We start from the raw sequence: 16,473 nt of genomic DNA on the forward strand, positions 1-16,473 counted from the left end.
AAACACCTCCCAGAGATGCTAACAAAAAAAAAAAGATGTTAATAGAAACAGTTATTTTTAACTGAAAACTGGCCAACTATTTTTTAGCTCAAAGCTTAGAACAAAAGCTTAGTCAAATTAGAGTGAGCTCAATTTTCTTTTTTGCTATTTCTCTCTGCTTTCAAGTCCCTGTGGGCTAATAAGCAGCAAAGTAACTTGATTCTTAAACCCACACAAAACACAATTGTGTGTCAAGGCAAGTTCCAGGAATCTTTGTTCAATTCACTTCAAATTTTCCTGAAAAACTGCCTGTTTATTTCAAAATTGGCAGCATAAAGCTGAAATTGTAAGGGTCTATTGTAGAACTTGAAAGTAAAATAAGGATTCAATTAACTACTGAAAAATATTTATTACCCTAAGATGAAACAATTATTCATATGCTATAATGGAGCAACACACCCCCATACCTCCTTGAGCTCTCCTTTGCTCATGTTATCCAGATGTATTTTGGTCCAGTATTTGTCCAGAAGAGCAGCATGGCTGCTTTGCTGCCTGTACCAACCTCCACCACAGCTGAATATCCTAAATCAAAGCAACATTGAAGAAACACAGCTTGCTGAGTGTGGCTGAAGAATTCAGCATTTTCAGTGCATTTCTGTGCATCAAAGCACATGTTACATACGACTGCTACAGCATAATGCAAAAGGCATAAATTATGTTGTTTGTCATTGTACGGTCATGTACCCCACCTTGCCTATCCTAATTACTTGTTATCACAGCGTTTTTCCTCCTGTATGCCAAAATCTCCATAGAGATATTTTCAGAAAGACTCAACTTACTGTCAGTTGTCTATCTGTACTAAGAGAAGCAACATACAAAATCTTTTGTAAAGGAAGAAACCTGACAGAAGTGGCCTGTGAAGTACCTTAAAGGATCTGTGATCTTACTGCAGAGATGCAGGAAAAGCATCTTCAGCCCTGTCCCCTCCACAGTGTTTCACAATTATTCTTCCTCATCCTCCAGACTCAGCTCTTTCCATCATACATTTCATCCCCTTTGTTCTTTTACTGCAAAAATAACTATTCAGCCATGTGTTTTTACCCACTGTAGAAGTATCCTTGCACATGCAAAACATTAGATTTGGGGTTGTGGTTTGGCTTTTGTTTTCTGGTGGGTTTTCATTAAATTTTTTCTTCTTTGTTGTATTGTATTGTATTTGGTTTCAATTGTTAAATACAATTTCCCTGCTGTAAACTGCAACAGATTTACAGAATCTAAGAAGCCTAATAAAAATTATAATTTGCTGCTATACAAACTGTTCACTGATGTGCTGGTTTTGGCTGGGATAGAATTAAATTTCTTCACAGAAGCTGGTGTGGGGCTGTGTTTTGTGACCCAAATTTCCCAAGCTGTGGGAAGGAGGAAAGGTAGGGATGCTTAGTGATAAGGTTTGTCTCTTTGTTTGTGTGGAAAGCTTTTGCTTTATCTAAACTCCATCTCAACCCATGATTTTTCCCCACTTTCACTCTTCCAACTCTCTCCCCCATCCTGCTGCAGGGGAGTGAGCCAGCGCCTGTGTGATGTTTAGTTGCTGATTGAGGTTAAACCATGACAACTATGCATGAAGAAATAAAAATTGTTATGAAATGCAACAACCAAAGGACTTGAATACAGAAGACTCAATTCCAGAAAAAACAGATAAAAAAATTTATAGAAGACAAAAGCAGGAAAAATTATTAAAGGCTTTGAAATAAACATTAAAACATTTGAAAACCATGTAATTGTAATTGCCATTCCCTATATATACCTTCTAACTGTTAACCTTGATACAATATTACATTTTCCTATACAAAAAGTCATTTTAACATTCCAGTCATGAGCCACTACTACAGTGAAGCAATCATGCAGAGTATATTGTATCTTTTTCAGGTTAGAAAACATTACAAACACCTATACTGATGCAAGATTTTCATAACTATCAATAATAAACCTTTTTCACACATTCCTAAGAGTGGTATTTTATCTTGGTGATGGGTTGGTTTTGTAGGGCTCCTCCCAGCAAGGCTCATTTCTTCAGCCTTGCTGAAGTTGTTTTTCTGTACAAAGATTTGGATTCACCCCAAGGTGAAAAAAAAAAAATTCACAGATTTCTATGATTTCTACGATATTGCTTGTTAACTGGAAATTGCTAAAATACTCCTATAAAAGTACCTTGTAAAAAGTACCTTGAGAACATGGGTATCCTATTCTTAAGTCCAATCTCATATAAGTTTACAAACCCACCTCCTGGTTGCAAAAAATTGGAATCCTGGTGCTACTTTTAAACAGTCACCACGACCAGGAATCAGTAACTCTCTTTTCTCCAAAAGAGGAATCAGCACAGAGATCTAGAGAGAAAAAGAAAAATTATAAAACTTTTTAGCACAACCATCCACACTTATTTCACACTTGAGATGCTGGAGCAATGCCACTGAGCACCATTACATTGCCAGCAACTGCTATTTCCAGAGATACACTTCCAAGTGATGCTAACAGGAATTGCAGAGCTCCCAGCAATTTTATCAGCAGTGGAAGTCAAAGGTGTAATGTTTACTTACCTTTTTGTCTCCTGTATTCAAATTTAATGATAAGCCAATGGAAATTACAGCCTTTACACTGCAAGTCCAAATCAAAACTATTTATTGTTGAATTATCAAATTACTTATTAGACATATTCAGATCAGAAGCTTTATTTTATCTGCCTGAACAAAGATGACCTGTGTCTCAAGGATGTCATTCTCAACCATAAACCTTTTTCAGTGTATGCACTGCTACCCCAGGAGAGCGTATCTATTTAAAGAATCTACTCTTCCCTGGGGAAGGACAGTAATGGTGGTGGAAAGAAAGAAGGGAGGTATGACCACACCAACCCCTCAGCACAGAGGGAGGCACACAGAGATCCTTTGATATGGAGAAAGCAGACAGGGTGCCTGCAGGGAGGACCTGAAGAAAGGGATTTGATGAAGGCAGGGTATTATTCAGGGTATGCTCATCCTGAGTGCAGTGAGCTAAGTCCACAGAAGCAAATAAGTGCATGACCTCCTAGCAGTGAACTCTGTACATGCAAGCTGTATTCACTTGCTTTCTTATGAATTTTCTATTTCTATATCAGAAAGCCTAGAACCTAATAAACAAACTGACAGGTTATTCAGTTACACAAAAGATATTTTATGGAAACATATATGAAAAGAAAAAAACAGCAGAATGTCCAGTGGGCCTATGCAGCAAAGCATCTCTATCATGCCACTCTTGCAAATTACTTGTTTACAGTAGTCGTTACTTCAAGAGGCAAGGATGACTGACTAACTAGTTGTTCTGGATCCAAAATAGCAGGAAATCTGTTAAAACTTACAATGCTTAGTGCAACAGCACATTTTTAATATGTAAGAAATTTATAAGAAAAATATGTGGAAGGGAAAAAAAGCCCCACACAACAAACCACAAAAAAAAATCTTATTAACAGCACCAGTCTCATATATTGACAATATTCTGTGTTGTTTAGGGCCATGTTTGATTTCAAACACCAAAACATTATTAAATAGACACATTATCACTGTCAATTCCACTTTTCAAAGTGAAATCTGTGATCACTATCAGGGTCACAACTACTCTGTAACAAAGACAAAAACTAATGAGGTGTGCAAACATGTGAACCAAGACAGGTGAATTCTTTCTAACCCCTTCTAGAGCAGCAGCATTTTCAGTGTGCTGCTCCAGAACCTGGTGATCAGACTCCCAGAACTACCATCGTGGGCATTAAGACCAGTACCTTAAAGCAAATATAAAGCTACATACCACATCCAGAGGAGCATAATCAATATCCTCCAGAAGTATCCAGTGACCTTTGGTAACAGCTTGTGTCAAGGTGCCAGGCTGCCACACAAACTCCCCTGGTACATCTGTGCATCGATACATCCCCAGCAGCGTCTGTGACAGAAACAATCGGCACATCAGAGACCCGGGCACCGCCTCTCCAGAGGAAAGGATGGCAAATGTGACCAACTTGGGACAGAAGAGACACTTTACCTCCACCTTACTAAACAATCTGTCTGGCAATCTGTGCCCAGCATTGCACTTCTTTTAATTAAGAAGAGTTTCCCACCTCCAGTGGCAATTTAACTGAAACTTAATAATTAAAACAAACCAGGTAACTGGAAGTCAATTTATGAGCTGTGCCACCCTAATATACAAGCAATCTAAAGTAAAAGAAAACTGTCTAGGGTCACACCAAACTTTAGTTTATGTTTTTGAGGAGTCTGTGACTAGGATTGTAAACAGAACTATAAAGCGAGTTATTCAAAGGTAAAATCCAGTTAAAGCTTTGCTTTTCTCTCAAATTGTAAATTGTAATAAACATTGCTTTAAAATTTGAGTTTGTGATTTTACTGCTACATATTTTATACCTTTACCCCTTTTTCTTAAATATGATGGCCTTAGTCTTGTATATGAAAAGATACAGTTTTTGAGATGATGAAAATAGGTGTTCCATGCAAGCAAAGAAGGTGCTTATGGATGCCAATAAAAACCTTCTGGTAGATACTAACCACCTTCAAAAACTAAAAATAAATTGTGCCAAACACCATTAAGTCAAGCTCCAAACTTCTATAAGCAAAATAATAAATACATAAAATTATCCACAAATAGAGCTTAACCATTATTGCGTAAGTGCAAGTCACCTCAACATCCCAGTATTTTACTTTATCTCATCTTTATCACAAAAAAAGGCATCAGAGTAAACTGACATTAGCTCACTTAAATGAAATAAGACTGTTCATACAACCTTTGCCACCAGAATCCTGCTTTTTCCAATACAAATCAATGCTTTTAAATTTAACAAAAAAATCAATAGAGCTCTTCTACATAGAAAACTCTGATAAAACATAATGTGAATGATACAGGTTTAGCACAATTATGCAAAGAATTAAAAACCAGCTGGAAAGTAAGAGCTCTTTTTCTTGTTTATTTATTCATTCTCACCAATATTACAACCAGTACTAAAGAGTTGGCCACTGTAGGGTGTTTCAGCGAAAATATTCTATTATTAGAAAATTAAATCTGTGCTTTAAATAAAAGCTATGTCTCATGATTCAAACATCAAACAAATCCATCAGTTACCTTACTATCAGTTTGATCTCCAAGCTGAACTTTCAAAATATGAGGAGGTTTTGCTCTTCCTGTAACAGCCGCTAAATAGTCAATTAAAGAAGTTTTGCCACATCCTATTGGTCCTTCTAATAAAACAGGAGTCTGATATGCTACAGCAATAGCAAGGTTTTGAAGATTTGTGAAGGCAGAATCAACCAAAACAAAACTGCTGGTGATGTTTTCCTGTTCAAACATAAAATTTGGGTTACTACACTTGAAATTACTTTTCTTACAGTTGTACCCCACAGAACAATTAGGAAAGTGACTCTAACAACAAGAAAAAATTTGGCCTGTAGATCTGCATATCAAATAAAATAAAGGAGTCTAAAGTTGCATTTATTAACAGATATTAATACATTTCACCCAAAACTTATTATAGGTGAAACACTTAATGAAAAGTACACGTGCAACTTGATCCCAAGGGGAATTCACACCTAAGTTGTCAGTACAGGCATAATTATTCAGTTGTAACTGGTGTCAATCAAATACAATTTGCAATATGAGTGAAATTAAGTCATTAGAACGGATCCAAATCACAGGACAAATCAAATAGCAGTTGTAGTCAAATGATGCAAATATGAATATTAAATGAATGAATGTATTTACTTTTTTCTGTAGAGGATGAAGTATAAGATCATTAGACTCAGTGAATGAAAAAAAATAACATTTTCATTTTGTTCAAAATTAAATGAATTCAGTTTATTGAATGGTAATTAATCAATGGTACAGATAGTCCCCAAATATTCTGGCTCTTACAGTCACATATCTATATATGGCACAAAAATTAGTGTTTTGTGCCAAAAGGCTCAGAGGAAAGACATCAGGGCATAGAAACAAGTGTCTTGTATTTAAGTCTAACCTTTTTTCAGATATGGCTCAATGTACCTCTCTGGAAACAAGAGAACCTGCTTCCCCTCACAATTTGCTCCTATGCCTTCAGCAGACCTCCTAAACTGTCACTGGAACCTCCCTAGTGTAACTGGAACTACACTGTAGACCAGATCAGTGGAATACCTGTGCCTATTAAAAAAATAAAAGCATTCCTTTCAGGGAAGTTGTCACCTCCCTCAGAGATAAAGAATATTCTTTCAGTAATCCAGTTTATAGCATGGCCTGGCTTCAGCACAGCTGCAACAGCAGTGATGCTGCCACGGCAGTACAAACCTTCTTAAACTGCTCTCCTGCTACAGTGAATTCCAAACCACTCTCTCACAACCCTATAATAAAATCCCAAAAGGCTAGAAAACAGTGAATTCAGAAACAGAAGTAGGGAGAAAAACAGGGTGGGGGGGAGAGGAATATGGAGGGAAAATGCTCTTTCCTTGCTTCGGCCACTCTAACAATTCTGGACACTGGTACTTTTCATTAATTTATTTGTCCGGTTGTAGATCACTGTTACAAAATTATTCAAAATAACTCAGCTAAGAGCTAAAACTGGTACCTAAAGGAGAAAAACAGACAGGAATACTGGTTGTAGCTACACAGAAGGATATGAACAGCTTAGGTTAAATACCAATTTAGAAGAAAAAAGGTTAAAACACTGTTTGTTTAAAAACATTTATGCCATCGATGGGCTTCCCAAAACTATAAGGCACTATAGTCTACATTACACTTTCTCAAGTGGTGGCAGTAAATTCTTGCTCACTTCCTTTTCCCTTTCTCTGCCTTCTGGAAGATGGTGGGATGATTATTCTCTATCTGTCCTCTGCAACAATTAACAGCAGCCTCAGAAGAACTGAGCACATGTTTGGAGAAAGGCTGCATACAAGACGCCTGTATAGCACAAAAAACCCTACATCATGCAGGTAAAAGCAACTGTCCTACATCCTGGCTTTAGTCAGCTATGGATTCTCACCCCGAGACTGAAGTTAGTATGTAAGGCTGAATATTCTTTTGTAAAATGTTTGTACAAACCGCTACATGAAAGTAAAATGATTGGCACTATTGCTCCTTCACTCCACTGCAGAGTTTCTTTGTGGTGCCTGTATTATGCAACACTGGTTTACAGCACACACTGAGAAAAATAAAGATACACACAATACCCACAGTATCTCAATACCATCCAATCAGGAAATCAAGTCTATTCAATGTACTTAGAAATTCCGAAAACAAAAATGTACTGATTTAACTGTGGATTACATACCTGCTCTTCAGAAACATGCTGTAGTCTAGGCAGCACAATACCACAGACAGCTACTACACGTGGAGAGAGGTCGCTCGAGACAATATGTCCTTGTGTATAGTGCAGTCCTTTCTCCTTTTGCCAAAATGGGGAGTCTGGATTAGCCAAAACTAAGGCTTGTTCCACATTCTGCAGCTGAGATTCTTCTAGCAACCTGTGAAACCCATGTTTATTAACTCAGCTAAAAGCCATCAAGAAAAACAAATAGTGTTCAAGATTTTAAAAGTCCTTACTTCAGTCTGAAATGTATCAGCTCCTCAGGATTGAATATCTTCTTCAGGAAAGATAATTTATGCTCATCACTCATGCATGTAACCAGAGCGAGACAGTTTGAAGTATACCTAAAAATTACATTTGGAACAAAATATGTCAAAACAGTTTTAAGGAATGTAGTTCAACAACTGTCAGTTGCATACCAAAACATCCAGTTTGGAAAAACGTGCAGAAAACTTTATTCATAGAAAATTATTTTAGCACTATGCTTAACATTCTTTTAGATAAAATAAATATCTCAGAACACAGGAAAGCAATTCTATCATGGCACAGTTTTAATTTATACACCAATTAGCTAACATTTCTCTGAAGAACTGAAATATAAGCAGAAATATAACGGAATGCACTTTCCTAAGTAAATGAAGGTTAATATATGAGACAAGGAAAATGAAGTAATCTCTGCCCAATTTTTTTATCCTATCATTTCCCTTCCAAAATAGCATTTCATGTTATTTCTAAAGCAAATACAATGCAATGAAATAAATTCTGAGCGCCTAGAAAAGACAACAACTCCCAAGTCGTGACTACATAAAGCTGTCTTGCAAGAAAGAACATTTAATATAAATCATAAAGCAGTTCTCATTCTGTTTTCAACTTCCAAGAACAAAGTTTTCAATGAGTGTGATAGGGAAAGCAGAAGATTGTTTCAGGACAAATATTTAAAAGTCAGCTCATTCACTTAGGACTATTAGCTGAACACCTGGTGAACCAATTCTAATCAATTAATTACAAGTTCTATCTCTTTTCCTGACACTAAGTATGCCATTTGGAAGAGCTTCATAAATGACTGATAGATTTGACATCATTCTTGGTTCTGTCCTTCCTAAATTATACACCTTACTGAAATTATGTGCTACTAACACAATTCTGAATTTATGTTCTAAAAAGCAAAGACTATTAAATATCTTTTGCAAAATAAAAGGCTATCAATACTATCAATACTAAATAAGGTAGAGCATGTGATATGGTTGAAGCCCTGAGGGCAGACAGCTAACATGAAAAATCTGACTAAAATCCCACGTGAAACCTGTACCAAGACCAATACAAGGTGCAGCTTAACTAAGCTACGCTTTACAGCCGCTGAGAAATCTACACACAAACAACTGGAAAATGAACCAACTTAGGCAAACTGAAATAATTTAGAAAGATTCTCTAGACCATAGTTTTAAGCACTACTAAGAGCTAGCCTGAAATTCACTTTGTGATAGATCACTATAGCTTTTAAAAGTTGAGAAGTACAAGTACAGCTATCATCAGTACGGATTCCTGGTATTACTTGAAGATGCTTTCTATTGCATGTGAACACTGTTAATTACAATTCAAGACAAAGCTATATCTATTCAATGAAGAAGATTTGGAGGTTTTAACTTACCAACGGACTAAAGTGTCATGACTCCTTAGGAGTGGAATACACACACTCCAGTCCCATAGTTCCCGGAAAACCAATGGCTCCTTCTGTAAAAATCTGTAGGCGGCCTCCATGAGGTCCCGTAACTTCATTCGTCTGCGCCCATATCGGACTGTGTTTGCATCTGAGCTCTCCAGGAAAAGCCTCTGGAAAACTGGTGATGTAGTCTTAAAGTATCTTAAAGCAAATCTTTACAAGAGTGAGAAAGAGATGGAACACAAACATGTAAGTCAGAATAAAGAAAACCAGACACTAATAAAAATGTCAGAGCACAGGTCCTAACACAGTTATCGACAGCACTAAGCCCTGTAATTAACTTCATCCACACTTGAGAAAGACAACCAATTCAGCAATCAGCTGACAACACACACACTTCACCTTATTAAAAATCATTACTTAATTATCAAGGGAAAATAGTACTGCCTTTGGTGAAAACTCTTTGATTACTCTTATTTACTGAAAAAGTAATAGATTCCAACTTATGCAACTTTATATTCTACCAGCCTACAGGTCTAATATTAAACTCAGAGATTCTGGTTGTGACCTATTTTCAAGTTGTTTTGATTTTCTGTAGATCACAGATGAAAGTCAAAATGCATCTTACAACACGATTTAAATTAAAACAAACTGTGTTTGAGACTTGTATTTACCTGATGATTATTTCTGTTCAAAACACATTTGTTACTGTGGGAGACAACTAAAATCCTGACAATACCTCTCTTCACCAGGGAACACTAAGAAGCATATACTGCCTGGATGAAATGTCAACTGCAACGTTAATGGTTAATGACTCAAACAATTGTCCATTTGCAAAAGCAGCAGTGCTCTGCTGAGGATGTGCAAGTCACAGCCCAGAGGCAGAAGGGGTGAGCACCCATCACCCGGGCTACATCTGTAAGAGACCAGTAAGAAGCAAATCCTACAAGGTGGGATAATGCTTTTTATCATGACAATGTCCTCCCTCATGCAAGTGTCTCAGGTGTGAAAACTCCCCTGGGGGAAAATACCTGGACATTCACACTGAAGGCTTTCCTCCCTTTCAGTGGGGCATAACTGGGTCAGCTGTCATTTCTTAGGAGGAGTCATGAATCAAAGATCCCCGAAGTGCCCCCAGATTCATTTTTAGGAACTTCCATCAGAGAACTGGTCATGATCCACAGTGGTGCTACAGAGCGCAAAACTCTTCCAGTTTTAAGCAGGGGAGATATATAGGCATTCCCACCTGAACCTTAGTGTTAATTAACCCAACAAATTTTTTGTTCCATGGGCTTCCCCCACCTCCTGATGGATGAACACTTCGACCATCACTTGGACCAATGGCCACCGAAACTGCAACAACCAAGTCTCACCACTGGAACTGTGGGTAGTGAGATTTCTATTCTTATGCTCTTTCTTTTCCCTTATACATTTTCTTAAGTGTTATTCTTTATGGTTATATATTGTTGTATTTCTACAGCTAATAACCAAAACGGCTCCATATCTCCTTTCCATTGCAACCAAATAGTTCTAAACTATAAAAACACCAGTAAATCAGTGTCCTTCACTCTAATCCATCCCAATCCATCTGTTAACAAAAACCCGATTTACCCTGCCTCCAGGGCAGGTTGTAACACTTCCTAAATTCAAACATTAACATCTCATTACTCACGGCATAACATCAGGGTGGTCAGCAAGCAGCTTGCTCATTGCTACACAGAGCCTTTCATGCCGATCATGGTTGATTTGGCCACCAGCTTTGATCGCTTCTGCATTTCTTTCCAACAAATCCAGCAGGATGGGCCGAACTTGCCGGCCGATCAATAGAGTACATTCTTTATCCAGCAGTAACTGCGCTAAAGTATTGAGGATGCACTGACGATCCTGCTGAGTCCAAACCTAAAGGAATGGGAAGTGAAAACAGGTTAAAGGGGAAATTATTTTGACTTTTACCTTCAAAACTATTCATGCAGGAGTCAGAGTGAATTTTACAGTAACAAATAGTTCAAAACCAGAAGGGAGTCCAAAATCCCAGAGCAAGTACTCAATTGACACATCTCTCAGAATTTAAGAAAAAAAAATTACAATACAGGAGGAGTAAGATGCAGAATGATACATTAAACAGGAATAACAAAGTAGTCCCAAAACCCTAATTATATTTTACAACTGAAAGATAAAGCAATTTGTAATTTATTTTTTTTTTAAGAAAAAGACTGGGGAAATGTTGAAACAATTAATACATCTTCCTAGAATTTCCATTGATCTTAACAGCTTGGTCTCATGAGAGCCACAAAACGTTTAAGACATTAAACTTAACATTTAAACTTGCTTCATGTTCACTATCTCTTTACAAAAAAGAAGCATTAAATTAGTCATGATCACAGCCTTATTTTTATAGTTCTGACAAGAATTATATCAAGCAATGCTCTTAACAAGAAACAGCTTGTATCTGCAGTTTTGAAGTTTGAAAGCCTTTTTCTTTTTATACTGTTATACAAAAATGGTCATTTAGTTATTTAAAATACAAGGAAAACATATTCACATCTGCTAGAAGAAAGAAAAAAACCCAAGCCAACACCCCTTAATCTCACATCTCCCCTGCCTAACTCCCCCAGCCCTCCTTTGTTACTGATGAACAACCAATTTCTTGTGTTTTACCCTTAAATATCTCTCTGAGCTCATGCTACCACCCAAGCATCTTTCCACTTTCATGATGTTTAACACATAGTGCAGTACAAGTAATTTTGAAAATCAGGATTATGAATTTGCACTGCAGCAGTTTTGCTCCCAACCTGGATGCTCCATGCTCCCCACCCTTACTGAGTGAACTCTTATCCTGTTCAAGACAAATATTCTGTAATTCAGGCAGTCTTTTGTTTCAGCACCATATGCAGCCAATTCCTGCTTCTCCTAGGCTTTAGTTACTCTGGTAAGACCTGTTCCTGGTCTCACCATCTCAGGGATGATTTCATTTTTATAAGAGTGCACCTCTCCTTTGAATATAGCCCTGTACACACCCTTCTAGAACACATGCAAACCTGATCAAGTCCTCAATCTCCTGAATTTGAAAATATATTCATCCCCATACAGCATTAAGAAGCCAGGGAAACTGAGGTATATACACTGCAAATATCAAACCCATCATATTAATTGCAAGCTGTTTCTTACAGGTCTCATGTTTGCTTTTACAGAACATAAGTTTATCTGCCTCTCATTTATCACAGCAGCATCAGAAATAATTTTTAAAATGGAGCAAGGACCTGCTCATTGCAGGGAATCAGATTTTGAGTGGCAAAATTACTAATAAGCTGTTCAAAGACAGAATGGCTCAAAAGAACCAGAAATAAACTCCACTGGAAAAAATAAAAAGTACCTCCAATTTTGAAATCAATTACATCTTTGGCTACCCAAACAAAGCACATCGGGGTGTTTATTAATCAGAGCTATGAATATCAAATAAAGCCAGTTAAAATAAAATAATAAATAATGTGATTGATTCCGTAAAATTATATATTTACATGTCTACTGTCCAACAAAATTATGCCATTAGCAATTTTGTGAGAGCAAGCAGTTTTTTAATCATTGTGTGCAGAACCCTTAGGACTTAGAAAACTGTTCAAAAATCAGTGTCAACATTCACATTCTATAAAGATTGTCTATCTGACTTCAGAGCCTAAATGAAAAATGTTATGGAAAAGTAGAATACTGCAGAGGGGGTTATTTTTAACTAAACATGGCTTTATGAAATTCCAGCTTTGTCAACCAATAGCAATAGACAGATGATCTGAAAGTGTTCAAGTCTGGGATAGTCAAATCTGTACATGGGCTTCCTAACAGCTGCTTTAAGAAAGCATCATAAAAGCCTGTGCCTCCAAGCTCACAACACATACACACAGAGTCTATTATTAAAGAGACACATGAAGCAGATTCACAGCTAGGACCGAGACCGGGAGTCAGACGGATCCCAGTCACTGCTCCAGCAGCAGCACGCACATCTCCTTCCCGACCTGCAGAGTGCATGTGCTCAGCGCACACAAGGTACAGAAATCTCTGATAATACCAAGCTTAATCCAAACCCTACATTTCTAAAAGAAAGGATCACAGCAAAGAGCAAGCTGGTACCACATGAAATCCACATTTGCTCACAGGTTACACCAGACACAGATTTAGCACTGGGATACTCCTAAAGAGTTGGGAGGGCATGAGGACCACGCAGGAAATCTTTCTTCCCCTCCAACACAAGAACTCATGTTCTCGTCTCTGTTCCCTCACACAACAGCTGTATGATAGTGCAGCAACCAACTAAGCAAGATGATCCAAATTAATCCTTCTTACAAAGTCTTACACTGGGTTGGAAAGTTGAATGGATTTTCCAAATCAGCACACTTACTGGGTTCAAGATAAGAGACCACCACAAAGGTGTGGCTTGGCCTTGAGAAGAGGCTAAAAGAAAACAGCTCTGTGCTTTGGCAGCTGTTCAATTCAAGCAAGATAAACCAAAACACGAGCCCACACTCTTCCTACAACCCACACAGTTCAAGGAAAACAAACAAACAAAACAAAAACAAAAAAAAAAGCAGGGATGAACAAAAAAAAAAAAATAGGGATGATATGTAGTCTCACAAGCTGGAAATTCCTAAAGCTTCTCCAACACTTTGACAGAGTTGAACAGATCTTTCTCTCACAAGAAAGGATGCAAGCATCAAGTTTCTTGACTTTGTATCACTGACATAAGGTATGCCAAAAATCACAGCTTTTCAAAATGTAGCAGAAAATGACAATACAGCCCAAGATGGAAGCCAAAGAGCAACACACCTTCCCTTATATCTAATGTTACACGATGTAAAGTCTAACTAATCTTTCAAATAAAATGTTAAATTCACATTTTAGTATTAAAAAACTTCTGCCTTAGTTGCCAGAGCATACATTTTTATGTTAGACAATGGGTAACTGTGAATTTGAGACCACAGTATCATCTCCTTTTTCCTACATTTATTAATATAAAGGAATAAAGGCATTTCTCAACATCAAATGCTAAGACTGAAGGCTTCTAAATAAGAGCTTGGAATTATTATTAAAACAACTTTCACTGCTACATAGAAAATTGAAATACAAAATGAAGGATGCAAACATAAACCACCTACAAATTAAAAAAGAAAAATCAAGAATAGCATGCTCATGAGCTCCTGTCCACTTAGGAAGGTTGCACAGTCTAAATAGAAAAAACATCCAAAGGGGTCAGTTTCTTTGATACATATATTTCCACATAAGTACAGTGGTAGATACAAAGGACAGAAACCAGTAAGGGTGTTTTTGCATTAAAGTTCCATTCCTAGGAGTGTTTTAACCTTCTCAGTGATTAAATTATCTGCTGAAATTACATGATCACAGGCATCCAAAATACATACCTTTGCACAAAATTCACATTTGGAATTCTATGCAGGAAGACTTTCTGGCAGACCTTTAGTAACTCAGAGCCAAAAGCACATTCCAGCAGTTTGTGGAGACCTATTGCTTCTACAGTTTGCTTGAATTATTCAAAAATGCAAACGTGGGAAACAAAGACTGGTTCAGAGAGCTTTTCATCCCATCTTCTTCATTAAGAGCTCAGAAGTTTGCTGTATCTTTGCACAGTTCACGGTATATAAAAATACTTTACAGAAAAGGCTCTAATTCTATTACATACCCAAGGACAGGGAACAAAACCTTCCATGACCACGTGAACTGTGCCATACTATGAACCTCAAAAGACTGCTCCTTACTTAGCACTTGTGGGCAAGTTTCATTCCTTTATGGAATACTGTTGAAGAAATAAGCTGCCAGGAAGACATAACAAAGCTGTACAGCAAAGAGAGCTCTACATTTCCAGAATGCATGCTTCATAGGTTATATACAAAGCAGGAAATCAGGTATGACGTTTAGAGATGGAGTTTGCTTACTGGCAAGACAAGCCTAAAATAATCCTAGAGCTGTAGCGTTCAAGACTGAAAAGAGCAAATTAGTTTTCAAAAGGATGTGCCATTGTTAAATAATGTGCTGTTCCAGGCTCCCTGTATACAATCACTCTTTAGGAATTTCCAGCTAGCAAGGCTTTTAAACCATATCTCCAGTCACCGAAAGGGAGAGGGCACAGCGTCTTTCCCAATCTCGCATCTCGGTGACTCACTTCTGGTCCGCTGCTCCATCTGTCTGCTATAATCCACATCGTCCCCCTTTCTATTTCTCAGCTGCTTCTCTCTCTTGGAAAGCAACTCTTTATCACTGCTTCCCACCAATTAACTTCCACTCAGGACTGTATATTCATGTCAATTTTACTTTGATCCTGTGATTTGCCACGACAGAAGAAAGAGCCATCTGTCTACCAACAAAGAACCTTGAGTATCAGTATGAAAGCCCAACCATGACTGAGACAGCAACTCGGGCTGAAAGCCAATATTCTGAAAAAAATACGATATTTCAGACTTTTCATCTTCAAACAACCGGGACATTTCCTAGACACTCAAAGAGAAATAGAGACTTTGAGCCCCAAAATGTATACACATCTGAGGGGCTTCAAAAGCTCTATCATGAAAAGTATTAATAAAACAATATCTGATGGGCTGATATCCTGTTACTACATGTCCTCAAGCATTTCAAAGAAAGGAGATAGATCTTAATTCTCCTAGAAAGCAGATGTGCTTCTCAGAGCTAAGGCAGCCTAAGCATGAAGGTGACTATAGGACCATGTTCTCAGCATCACTGCAACCTGGAGACTGTGATTTAAAAAAGCTTTAAAGCAAAGCCTAGAAAATCATGCCTTTTTTTATCCCACATGCTGTTTTCAGGTAATTAAAAAAGACATGCAAAGTCTCAGTGCTTGATAACAAAATACCACCTCTTGCTGCCGCGCTTCTGGAGTCACCTCAGGGGGCACGGAATGGATTGAAGATGTAACTGCGGGGCGAGGCGCAATAGGAAGGGTACCAGGATCCAGAAGAGGATCTTCTTCACGGGCTGCACCCGCGCACCCCGAAAGGGGCGAGCACGGCAAGAACCAGCGGCAGGGAGGGAGAGAGGGAGAGGGCGGGGATGCGCTCCCGCCGGCTGCCCGGGGGCGGCCGGGAGGGTCAGGCACACACAAAGCTGCCGGGAGGAGACGGCGGCACGGGAGAAGCGGCGGGCTGCGCTCCCTTCGCTCCACGGTGGCCCCTAGGAGACCCTGCCCGACTTGGGAGAACGGGGGCGCGGGGACTACCAGCGAGCGCCGCACCGCCCGCTCCTCACCTGCTTCGCCACGAATCTGCTCAGCTCCACGCCGCTCTTCTCGTTCCTGCGCGCCACCAGCTGCAGCGGCTCGGCCAGGCGGAGCCGCAGCTCGGCCGCCATGCCGCCGCCCGTCCCGCGCCGGGCTCAGCGCCGCCGGGAGCGCGCGGCACGTGCGGCGCGCGCCGGACGCAGCACCAGCAACTTCCGGCCCGCCGCCGTCACGGGA

General features: G+C 38.8%; 1 protein-coding gene across 5 annotated transcripts in view; it reads right to left on the reverse strand.

The window, feature by feature from the left end:
- The window catches only part of MDN1 (midasin AAA ATPase 1), a 92,605-nt gene extending 76,197 nt beyond the window's left edge, over positions 1-16,408 (reverse strand). For all 5 annotated transcript variants that reach the window (XM_085576448.1, XM_077782306.2, XM_021545486.4 and 2 more), the window contains exons 1-9: positions 16,266-16,408; positions 10,675-10,901; positions 8,991-9,215; positions 7,579-7,686; positions 7,307-7,499; positions 5,134-5,346; positions 3,814-3,945; positions 2,263-2,366; positions 447-561 (exon numbers count right to left, since the gene is read on the reverse strand). In XM_085576448.1, the coding sequence (XP_085432574.1) occupies positions 447-561; positions 2,263-2,366; positions 3,814-3,945; positions 5,134-5,346; positions 7,307-7,499; positions 7,579-7,686; positions 8,991-9,215; positions 10,675-10,901; positions 16,266-16,367 (1,419 nt within the window). In that variant the 5' untranslated portion in view covers positions 16,368-16,408. The remainder of the gene's footprint in view (positions 1-446; positions 562-2,262; positions 2,367-3,813; positions 3,946-5,133; positions 5,347-7,306; positions 7,500-7,578; positions 7,687-8,990; positions 9,216-10,674; positions 10,902-16,265) is intronic.
- Between the last annotated feature and the right edge of the window lie 65 nt (positions 16,409-16,473).

This window comes from Lonchura striata, chromosome 3 (genome assembly GCF_050655825.1).
Source record: "Lonchura striata isolate lonStrDom1 chromosome 3, ASM5065582v1, whole genome shotgun sequence".
In the NCBI taxonomy this organism is placed as follows: domain Eukaryota; kingdom Metazoa; phylum Chordata; class Aves; order Passeriformes; family Estrildidae; genus Lonchura; species Lonchura striata.